This window comes from Coregonus lavaretus (assembly GCF_964263955.1).
Source record: "Coregonus lavaretus genome assembly, chromosome: 11".
NCBI lineage: Eukaryota > Metazoa > Chordata > Actinopteri > Salmoniformes > Salmonidae > Coregonus > Coregonus lavaretus.
The window spans coordinates 35,532,131-35,544,487 of record NC_139998.1 but is presented as its reverse complement, the minus strand read 5'-3'; the positions used below and the strand labels follow the sequence as shown (position 1 = coordinate 35,544,487).

The 12,357-nt window shown below is 44.8% G+C and overlaps 1 protein-coding gene across 1 annotated transcript in view; it reads right to left on the bottom strand.

Annotated features, from left to right (window-relative positions):
- Positions 1-12,357, bottom strand: part of LOC311136776 (splicing factor 3B subunit 3-like) — a 62,835-nt gene that overhangs the window by 13,796 nt on the left and 36,682 nt on the right. Inside the window, exons 13-19 of the mRNA XM_084171048.1 lie at positions 5,184-5,335; positions 4,744-4,899; positions 4,384-4,539; positions 3,918-4,061; positions 3,528-3,650; positions 2,363-2,517; positions 193-367 (exon numbers count right to left, since the gene is read on the bottom strand). Of these exons, the coding sequence (XP_084027174.1) occupies positions 193-367; positions 2,363-2,517; positions 3,528-3,650; positions 3,918-4,061; positions 4,384-4,539; positions 4,744-4,899; positions 5,184-5,335 (1,061 nt within the window). The remainder of the gene's footprint in view (positions 1-192; positions 368-2,362; positions 2,518-3,527; positions 3,651-3,917; positions 4,062-4,383; positions 4,540-4,743; positions 4,900-5,183; positions 5,336-12,357) is intronic.

The following is a 12,357-nucleotide window of genomic DNA, read 5'->3' as shown; positions in this document are numbered from 1 at the left end:
TTTTACAGTCTTCATCCATAACCGTCGGGTACACAGTTATATAGTAATTGTGCCAGCCCTATGTATATTATAACTCCACTTTCATAATATCAGCCTACACAAGCTACAAAGCCTGGGTGTACAACATGTAGCCTCAGTCAGTCACCCTGTTCCCACCCTCTCAGTCCATCGACCCGTTGGTCAGAACCCTACCTCTGCCATTTGCTGCTTGCGCTGGGCCTTGGTGGCCTCTGTGTAGGCATTGTGATCAGTCTCTATGAGGATCAGGTTGTTGGTCTCTGGGTGGATGACAAACTTGCGAGGTGTGTACTGCAGGGGGAAGGCCACCTGGTTGAAAACGGCACCCAGCTTCTCCAAGGCCAGAATCCTAAGAGGGAGACAAAGGCAGTGTCACAACATGTGTACCACATAACAGGTGTTAATGGCATAACAGCCATAATGGCATAGTGGGAACAGGAATAACTTGAGAAAAAGTAATGGGGAATAACTTGAGAAAAAGTAAATGGGACATACAGTGAAGGAAAAAAGTATTTGATCCCCTGCTGATTTGGTACATTTGCCCACTGACAAAGAAATGATCAGTCTATAATTTTAATGGTAGATTTATTTGAACAGTGAGAGACAGAATAACAACAAAAAAATCCAGAATAACGCATGTCAAAAATGTTATAAATTGATTTGCATTTTAATGAGGGAAATAAGTATTTGACCCCCTCTCAATCAGAAAGATTTCTGGCTCCTAGGTGTCTTTTATACAGGTAACGAGCTGAGATTAGGAGCACACTCTTAAAGGGAGTGCTCCTAATCTCAGCTTGCTACCTGTATAAAAGACACCTGTCCGCAGAAGCAATCAATCAGATTCCAAACTCTCCACCATGGCCAAGACCAAAGAGCTATCCAAGGATGTCAGGGACAAGATTGTAGACCTACACAAGTCTGGAATGGGCTACAAGACCATCGCCAAGCAGCTTGGTGAGAAGGTGACAACAGTTGGTGCGATTATTCGCAAATGGAAGAAACATAAAATAACTGTCAATCTCCCTCGGCCTGGAGCTCCATGCAAGATCTCACCTTGTGGAGTTGCAATGATCATGAGAACGGTGAGGAATCAGCCCAGAACTACACGGGAGGATCTTGTCAATGATCTCAAGGCAGCTGGGACCATAGTCACCAAGAAAACAATTGGTAACACACTACGCTGTGAAGGACTGAAATCCTGCAGCGCCCGCAAGGTCCCCCTGCTCAAGAAAGCACATATACAGGCCCGTTTGAAGTTTGCCAATTAACATCTGAATGATTCAGAGGAGAACTGGGTGAAAGTGTTGTGGTCAGATGAGACCAAAACCGAGCTCTTTGGCATCAACTCAACGTGTTTGGAGGAGGAGGAATGCTGCCTATGACCCCAAGAACACCATCTCCACCGTCAAACATGGAGGTGGAAACATTATGCTTTGGGGGTGTTTTTCTGCTAAGGGGACAGGACAACTTCACCGCATCATGTACCGTCAAATCTTGGGTGAGAACCTCCTTCCCTCAGCCAGGGCATTGAAAATGGGTTGTGGATGAGTATTCCAGCATGACAATGACCCAAAACACACGGCCAAGGCAACAAAGGAGTAGCTCAAGGAGAAGCACATTAAGGTCCTGGAGTGGCCTAGCCAGTCTCCAGACCTTAATCCTATAGAAAATCTGTGGAGGGAGCTGAAGGTTCGAGTTGCCAAACGTCAGGCTCGAAACCTTAATGACTTGGAGAAGATCTGCAAAGAGGAGTGGGACAAAATCCCTCCTGAGATGTGTGCAAACCTGGTGGCCAACTACAAGAAACGTCTGACCTCTGATTGCCAACAAGGGTTTTGCCACCAAGTACTAAGTCATGTTTTGCAGAGGGGTCAAATACTTATTTCCCTCATTAAAATGCAAATCAATTTATAATGTGTTTTTCTGGATTTTTTTGTTGTAATTCTGTCTCTCACTGTTCAAATAAACCTACCATTAAAATTATAGACTGATCATGTCTTTGTCAGTGGGCAAACGTACAAAATCAGCAGGGGATCAAATACTTTTTTCTCTCACTGTATCCCTCATAAGTTAAATATCAGTGCTTTAATTGAGAATTACTATGCTTGAGGGGGAATGACAGAAAACGAGATGGGATCTCTGTAAATGCTGAGATCAGAGATGTTTAAGCGCTCTCCAATGGTTTGTCAGAGAAGGGACATGAAGACTCATTTCAACAGCATAACTCCCCAGTCTTCAAATCTTGCCAATGAATGCATATGGAATTTAGGTTTTTGATGAGTATGAGTGTAAGGGTGTGTGTGTGTGTGTGTGTGTGTGTGTGTGTGTGTGTGTGTGTGTCTACCTCAGGGTGTTGGTGGAGATGGCCACAATGCCCTCAGGACACTGTTCAGAGGCGAAACCTGAGGCGTACTCCAGTGTCTCATAGGACAGGGGTGTCAGGTGGAAGCGGGACTGGTAAGAGTAACTCAGCCAGGAGCGGCTAGACATGGCCAACACCTAGAGGAGATAGAGAGGTTCAATGGTCAGAGTGTAAGGGTGTAACTGTACACGTATTCGTGTATGGGGACCTCGGTTCGGTCCGCACTGTGAACCCAAATGAATACATTTAAAAAAACACTTTTGTAAGCCTATGCCTCGAGTAAATATGAGCATGGGAAAAAAAAAAAATTCTGTTGATTCCGTAAAAAAAAAACTAGAGCCTATGCGCACGTTGTAATCAAAATTCAAATCGGCGCATTTCAAACTGTCCTTTTGTGAGGCGCAGTGGTGGGGTCGATAAACCAGAATTGGAGGATCCACCATCATCGTTTAAATCTCCAGTTTGGGAACAGTTTGGCTCCCAGCAGATTACAACGACGATGGACAGAGAGTTGTGGATAAAACGTTAACAGTATCTCATCACGCTCAACTGGAAAGAATCCACTTGAATGGCCATCAAACTGGTAATTACTAGTGGGAAACTCATCCATCATCCTGAGCACCCACTTCTCCCACATGGTGACCTTTGACGTCACCTACTAAGGAAATGGCCTTGATAAAAGCATTTTTCGGCCAGTTAAATGCAACAAAACTATTTATAAAAATTTTGATTTTTTAACTCTATAATTTGTTTACAAGCTTGATAGCTGTACTTTTAGTTTATGGTTGACAGCTTGTTGCCAATTAGCCAATCGGTGTTTCTCAGCAAGTTCAAAATCACATATATGCATCCAACTGGTATTTACGACTTCACAACTAGTAAATTCCCACATGGTTACAAACGCAGCATCAGAGTGGAAACATGAGGCCCAACATAACAATCTGGTTACAACAGAAATGCAAGGAACATGGTGAATGCTGAACATTGTGAATGGCATTTACATTTTCCCACTGTACCGAAACGTGACCCTAAAACCGCAATACGTACCAAACCGTGGGTTTGGTGAACTGTTATACCCCTATCAGAGAGGATATTAATACAATGTTACGTTTCAGCTCCCAACCCCTGAAAATCTCATTCCACTTACAGCTTCCTGTCCCTGCATCCTGACCCGGAAGAGCTTCACAGGTCGCGACCCCAGGTACCGAGTACGAGTATCAGACAAGTCTCCAGTCACTGGGTCCAGCACAGTCCTGAGCAACACACCGTTCTGAGAAAATACATGTTGATGTTACCTCTAGAAGCTCTAGAATGTGTTCTAACAGAGCACAGAATATCAAGTAATACAGTGCCAGAAGTAAGGAGGCAGTCACACAGATAGTGTATGTATGTATATATGCTGACAGAGGCGTTTGAAACTCTCTCCATTATTATTTAGTCAGTGAAGAGACAAGAGAAACTCATCACTTCAACAGCTACAGCATAACATCCCTCTCTTCAAACCCTGCCTCAAGACATCACAGGACAGATAGCTTACCTGTAGTCCGATGTTGAGGTAGAGGAAACCGACAGTGCCCTTCACTCCTAGCTCATCTTCCTTCTCCACTCCTCCCATCTCCACTATACACAGAGACTCAGGCTGGGCTGGCAGAGCCTGCATACTGAGGGGCTGGAGACAGTCCTGCACCAGACAAACACAGCAGGGTTAGGGCTATATACAGTTTAGAGAGGTGGTACAAACACGTACTAAAGAGGGCAAAATCAACAATGTGGCTTTTGGAAAAATATTCCCCCCACTCGACTTAAATTGTGATTGGAAAACGCAGCAGAGCAACTGAGCTTTGGATGAGTTCGCTTGTCGTGGTTCAAGAACATCTAGTGCTGGTTAACGACCCAGAGAGCAGTCGCTATTAATGAAATCCATTCCAAACAGATGGGCAGACTGTCTGCAAGGCTTTCAAAGAGAGAGGGAATGAAATACTGTAGCCTGATAAGAGTCATACCGAGGGATCCAGAGAGATGATGCGGACGGTGTTGTCGACCAACCCCACAGCCAGGAAACGGGAGCGCTGCTCGCCAGGCGGGACGTTGGCCAAGCTCATACACACCACATCAGCTGACATCTCCTTCCTCTCTGTGTACTCATTCAGCTGGCCAGACTTGTGAGGGGGAGAGAGTGTGAGAGGCGAGAGAAAGGGAGAAGGTTATCATAAATATCTACGGTCCAAAGAAATATTAACTTTTCACTGAGCAGGACTCAGGATATCCTGAAAAAGCAGATCAAAATAGGGTCAAACTAAGAGAAGACAGTACTTGGCTGATGAAATAAAAAAACACCCAGGGCATGAAGGTTCACTACTCACCGGGTCCATCTCAAAGTAGACCAGCTCTCCTCCGGTCAGAGCAATGACCACCTGCCTCTGGTTGACTGCACAGCGCACAATGGTCTTCTTCCCTGGAGTCTTCCACTCATTCACACGCTTATCAGCACGGATGTGACGGATCCCATCAGGATACACCTGCACAAGACAATTCACAGTTTACACAGGGCTGGGGAAGGGGCCTGGCCAGGGTGTCTATGTCTGTGTATAATGCTGATATCAGATGTGTTTAAGCTCTCTCCATTATTATGTCAGAGAAGAGACATGAAGACTCATCATTTCAACAGCAATATTACATCTCCCATACACTTAATCTCCCTTCAGCTTTATATCACTTTTACCATCAGCATTTTATTCCCTCCAAAACATAAGGTGCATGTTCAGGCCCCTGGAGAGGCGTGTAGTGTGGGTGTTATACTGACCTGCACCAGAGCATCCTCCCCCAGCAGAGAGCAGGAGAGGGTGGGGGTGGTCCCCAGGAAACCGGAGTCTGTCACTTCCTCTACGGTCTCTCCAATAGACAGAACCAGTGTGGCGTTGACGAAGGACACAATGATGTAGGCGTCAAACTCATCTGGAGGAGGAGAGGTGTTTAAATGAGCAAGAGTTTCACACCAAGGGGATATCTGGACAGTTAGTGTTATTCAAAATTATTCACTTGATGATACTGTTGTTCAATATTAATCTGATACATTAAGCATAATATCATCAACTACATGTTTTTATTTATTCATAAAGTGTGTCTATGTATGTACATAGTGTACAAAACATTAAGAACAACTTCCTAATATTGAGTTGCACCCCCTTTTGCCCTCAAAACAACCTCAATTCGTCAGGGCATGGACTCTATAAGGTGTCGAAAGTGTTCCACAGGGATGCTGGCCCATGTTGACTCCAATGCTTCCCACAGTTGTGTCAAGTTGGCTGAATGTTCTTTGGGTGGTGGACCAATCTTGATACACACGGGAAACTGTTGAGTGTGAAAAACCCAGCAGCGTTGCAGTTGTTGACACTCAAACCGGTGCGCCTGGCAGTTACTACCCTACCCCGTTCAAATCTAATCTTGCCCATTCACCCTCAATGGCATACACACACAATCCATGTCTCAAGGCTTAAAAAGTCCTTCTTTAACAAGTCTCCACCCCTTCATCTACACAAATTGAAGTGGATTTAACAAGTGACATCAATAAGGGATTATAGCCTTCACCTGGTCAGTCCACGTCTAATGTTTTGTACACTCAGTGTATGCGGAGATCAGAGGTGTATTAAACTCTCTCAATTGATATTTAATATGCAGTGTACAAAACATTAGACATGGACTGACCAGGTGAAAGCTATGATCCCTTATTGATGTCACTTGTAAGAGAAGAGACATGAGAAATTCCCCTCTCAAACTGTGCTCTGAGACTTCGGCAGAATCTCTCCTATCTGGTACATGAAGCAATTACTATCAATCACATAGCTTTATTTGTATTCTTCACTAACCCAGTGCATTGCATAACAATATTGAAATCTACTTCTGTAAACCAGTGCGTAGAAGGTAACTGACTTGTGCAGGCTAACCAGCTGTATGAGCCAAGTCGAGGATGCGGCAGGTAGCTTAGTGGTTAAGAGCGTTGTGCCAGTAACCGAAAGGTCGCTGGTTCTAATCCCCGAGCCGACTAGGTGAAAAATCTGTCGATGTGCCCTTGAGCAAGGCACTTAACCCTAATTGCTCATGTAAGTCGCTCTGGGTAAGAGCATCTGCTAAATGACTCAAATGTAAAATGTAAATGTAATGAAAGTCAGAGTGAAAGTGAACCAGGCCACTGAACTACACTATGACAGGACAAAGCTCTGAAATCACATGATTTCTGGGAATAGTCTGGCAGAACAGATTTGAATTTACTGACCATTTTTAAAATGTACTGGGATCATTTGCATTGGGTGCGTAACACATTAAATGTCATTTTCAAACAATTTGCCCACGTTCTGGCCAACTACTCCAATATTGACACCATCGTCACTCATGTAGGTTAACAACCTTCGCTTTAGGCGATCTGAGGAACTGAGGGAGGAATATAAAAAAAATGTTTAACACCCTCACTAGCACAGGGAATATAATAATTATCTCTGGCCCCCACTAGTGCTATCAAAGGGGTTTGGAACGTTTCAGCCGACTAGTTGCCCTAAACGAGTACCTGAAGAACCTTTGCAACGACAGGAATGTCTCCTTTTGTGACAACTCTGAAGTTGCTACAGATTGTATTGCGTGTATGAACAATACACCATCACCTATTCTGCCTTCCTCTTGTGATGATTTAGTTGATAACTTTAACAGCAACCATTGATGCTACAGCTCCAGTAATGTTGAAAAAGGCCAAATCCAAACGAAGAGCTCCTTGGATGAGTGAGGAAACAAATCAATTAAAGAGAAATTGCAGAAAGGCAGAGCGGAAGTGGAGAAATTCAAAGTTGCATGTCCATTATGATATTCTGAGAGCAACTTTGACATTTTGATTTGATATATAACAAGGCAATTAGAAATGCCAGACAGGCTCATTTTTCTAACTTGATCAATAATAAATCATAATAATTTGAGAGTGCTCTTCCATTGATGGCCTGATAAATCTTACCCCCGCAAACTTTCCTCCGCATCTACAGTGCATTCGGAAAGTATTCACACAATACCCCATAATGACAAAGCAAAAACAGGTTTTTAGAAATGTTTGCAAATGTATTAAAAATTAAAAACATTGCATTTACATAAGTATTCAGACCCTTTACTCAGTGCTTTGCTGAGGCACCTTTGGCAGTAATTACAGCCTGGAGTCTTCTTGGGTATGACGCTAAAAGCTTTGCACACCTGTATTTGGGGAATTTCTCCCATTCTTCTCTGCAGATCATCTCAGGTTGTATGGGATGTGTCGCTGCACAGCTATTTTCAGGTCTCTCCAGAGATGTTCGATCGGGTTCAAGTCCGGGCTCTGGCTGGGCCCCTCACTGACATTGTGACTTGTCCCGAAGCCACTCCTGCGTTCTCTTGGCTCTGTGCTTAGGGTCGTTGTCCTGTTTGAAGGTGAACCTTTGCCCCAGTCCGAGGTTCAGTCAAGGATCTATCTGTACATTGCACCATTCATCTTTCCCTCGATCCTGACTATTGTCCAAGTCCCTGCTGCAGAAAAACATCCCCACAGCATGATGCTTCCACCACCATGCTTCATCATAGGGATGGTAATGGCCAGGTGATGAGCGGTGCCTGGTTCCCTCCAGATGTGACGCTTAGCATTCTGGCCAAAGAGTTCAATCGTGGCTTCATCAGACCAAAGAATCTTGTTCTTCTGGAAGGTTCTCCCATCTCCACTGACCATTGGGTTCTTGGTAACTTCCCTGACCAAGGCCCTTCTCCCCCGATTGCTCAGTTTGGCCGGGCAGCCAGCTCTAGGAAGTCTTTGTGGTTCCAAACTTCTTCCATTTAAGAATGATGGAGGCCACTGTGTTCTTGGGGACCTTCAATGTAGCAGACATTTTGGGTACCCTTCCCCAGATCTGTACCGCGACACAATCCTGTCTCGGAGCTCTACGGACAATTCCTTCAACCTCATGGCTTGGTTTTTGCTCTGACATGCACTGTCAACTGTGGGACTTCATATAGACAGGTGTGAATTGGATGATTTAAGATTACGGTTATCCTACCAACGGGACATTAAAAACTGTAATATCTTATGTTTCACCGAGTCGTGGCTGAACGACGACATGGATATCATACAGCTAGCGGGCTATACGCTACATCGGCAGGATAGAACGGCTGACTCCGGTAAGACAAGGGGTGGCGGTCTGTGTATATTTGTAAACAACAGCTGGTGCACAAAATCAAATACTAAGGAAGTCTCGAGGTTTTGCTCGCCTGAGGTAGAGTATCTTATGATAAGCTGTAGACCACACTATTTACCAAGAGAGTTTTCATCTATATTTTTCATAGCTGTCTATTTACCACCACAAACCAATGCTGGCATTAAGATTGCACTGAATGAGATTGCTCTGACGCTCGTCGGATGTGGCAGGGCTTGAAAACTATTACAGACTACAAAGGGAAGCACAGCCGCGAGCTGCCCAGTGACACAAGCCTACCAGATGAGCTAAACCACTTCTATGCTCGCTTCGAGGCAAGCAACACTGAAGCATGCATGAGAGCACCAGCTGTTCCGGATGACTATGTGATCACGCTCTCCGTAGCCGATGTGAGTAAGACATTTAAGCAGGTCAACATTCACAAGGCCGCAGGGCCAGACAGATTACCAGGACGTGTACTCCGAGCATGTGCTGACCAACTGGCAAGTGTCTTCACTGACATTTTCAACATGTCCCTGACTGAGTCTGTAATACCAACATGTTTCAAGCAGACCACCATAGTCCCCGTGCCCAAGGACTCTAAGATAACCTGCCTAAATGACTACCGACCCGTAGCACTGACGTCTGTAGCCATGAAGTGCTTTGAAAGGCTGGTCATGGCTCACATCAACAGCATTATCCCAGAAACCCTAGACCCACTCCAATTTGCATACCGCCCCAACAGATCCACAGATGATGCAATCTCTATTGCACTCCACACTGCCCTTTCCCACCTGGACAAGAGGAACACCTACGTGAGAATGCTATTCATTGACTACAGCTCAGCATTCAACACCATAGTGCCCTCTAAGCTCATCACTAAGCTAAGGATCCTGGGACTAAACACCTCCCTCTGCAACTGGATCCTGGACTTCCTGACGGGCCGCCCCCAGGTGGTAAGGGTAGGTAACAACACATCTGCCACACTGATCCTCAACACGGGGGCCCCTCAGGGGTGCGTGCTCAGTCCCCTCCTGTACTCTCTGTTCACCCATTACTGCATGGCCAGGCACGACTCCAACACCATCATTAAGTTTGCCGACGACACAACAGTGGTAGGCCTGATCACCGACAACGATGAGACAGCCTATAGGGAGGAGGTCAGAGACCTGGCCGTGTGGTGCCAGGACAACAACCTCTCCCTCAACGTGACCAAGACAAAGGAGATGATTGTGGACTACAGGAAAAAAAATATTCCCCCTCAGGAGACTGAAAAGATATGGCATGGGTCCTCAGATCCTCAAAAAATTATACAGCTGCACCATCGAGAGCATCCTGACTGGTTGCATCACCGCCTGGTATGGCAACTGCTTGGCCTCCGACCGCAAGGCACTACAGAGGGTAGTGCGTACGGCCCAGTACATCACTGGGGACAAGCTTCCTGCCATCCAGGACCTCTATACCAGGCGGTGTCAGAGGAAGGCCCTCAAAATTGTCAAAGACTCCAGCCACCCTAGTCATAGACTGTTCTCTCTGCTACCGCACGGCAAGCGGTACCGGAGTGCCAAGTCTAGGTCCAAAAGACTTCTCAACAGCTTCTACCCCCAAGCCATAAGACTCCTGAACAGCTAATCATGGCTACCCGGACTATTTGCACTGCCCCCCCACCCCATCCTTTTTACGCTGCTGCTACTCTGTTAATTATTTATGCATAGTCACTTTAACTCTACCCACATGTACATATTACCTCAACTACCTCAACTAGCCGGTGCCCCCGCACATTGACTCTGCAACGGTACCCCCCTGTATATATAGCCTCCCTACTGTCACTTTATTTTACTTCTGCTCTTTTTTTTCTCAACACTTTTTTTGTTGTTGTTTTATTTTTACTTTTTTTGTTAAAAATAAATGCACTGTTGGTTAAGGGCTGTAAGTAAGCATTTCACTGTAATGTCTGCACCTGTTGTATTTGGCGCATGTGACCAATACAATTTGATTTTATTTGTGTGCCTTTCCAAATCATGGCCAATCAATTGGATTTACCACAGGTGGACACCAATCAAGTTGTAGAAACATCTCCAGGATGATCAATGGAAACAGGATGCACCTGAGCTCAATTTCAAGTCTCATAGCAAAGGGTCCGAATACTTCTGTAAATAAGTTAACTTTTTATTTTTTATGAATTTGCAAACATTCTAAAAAAACAGTTTTTGCTTTGTCATTATGGGGTATTGTGTTTAGATTGATGAGGGAAACAAATAAATCAATTTTAGAATAAGGCTGTAACATAAAATGTGACTTTCTACAGCTGGCCGCCCGGCCAAACTGAGCAATCGGGGGAGAAAGGCCTTGGTCAGGGAGGTGACCAAGAACCCGATGATCACTCTGACAGAGCTCCAGAGTTCCTCTGTGGAGATGGTAGAACCTTCCAGAAGGACAACCATCTCTGCAGCACTCCACCAATAAGGCCTTTATGGTAGAGTGGCCAGACGGAAGCCACTCAGTAAAAGGCACGACAGCCCACTTGGAGTTTGCCAAAAGACACCTAAAAGGACTCTGAACATGAGAAACAAGATTCTCTGGTCTGATGAAATCAAGATGGAACTCTTTGGCCTGAATGCCAACCGTCACATCTAGAGGAAACCTGGCACCAAACCTACGGTGAAGCATGGTGGTGGCAGCATCATGCTGTGGAGATGTTTTTCAGTGGCAGGGACTGGGAGACTAGCCAGAATCAAGGGTAAGATGAACAGAGCAAAGTACAGAGAGATCCTTGATGAAATCCTGCTCCAGAGTGCTCAGGACCTCAGACTGGGGTGAAGGTTCATCTTCCAACAGGACAACGACCCTAAGCACACAGCCAATACATCACAGGAGTGGCTTCGGGACAAGTCTCTGAATGTCCTTGAGTGGCCCAGCCAGAGCCCGGACTTGAGCTCTGGAGAGACCTGAAAATAGCTGTGCAGCAACGCTCCCCATGCAACCTGACAGAGCTTGAGAGGATCTGCAGAGAAGAATGGGAGAAACTCCCCAAATACAGGTGTGTTAAGCTTGTATTGTCATACCCAAGAAGACTCAAGGCTGGGTCTGAATACTTATGTAAATGTTTATTTTGATTTTTAATATATACACATATTTGGAAAAATGTCTAAAACCCTGTTTTTGGTTTATCATTATGGGGTATTGTGTGTAGATTGACGAGGGGAAAAAAACTATTTAATCCATTTTAGAATAATGCTGTAACATAACAAAATGTGGAAAAAGTCAAGGGGTCTGAATCCTTCCCGAATGCACTGCTGTTTAATAGCAATGATAGGAGAAAACTGAGGATGGATCAACATTGTAGTTACTCCACAATACTAACCTAAATGACAGAGTGAAAAGGAGGAAGTCTGTACAGAATAAAAAATATTTTAAAACATGCATCCTGTTTGCAACAAGGCACTAAAGTAATACTGCAAAAATTCTGGCAAAGCAATTAACTTTTTGTCCTGAAAACAAAGTGTTATGTTTGGGGCAAATCCAATACAACATTACTGAGTAGTGCACTCCATATTTTCAAGCATAGTGGTGGCTGTATCATGTTATGGGTATGCTTGTAATTGTTAAGGACCGGGGAGTTTTTCAGGATTAGAAATAAGGCAAAATCCTATATGAAAACCTGGTTCAATCTGCTTTCCACCAGACACTGGGAGATGAATTCACCTTTCAGCAGGACATTAACCTAAAAAACAAGGCCAAATCTACACTGGAGTTGGTTACCAAGAAGACAGTGAATGTGGCCAA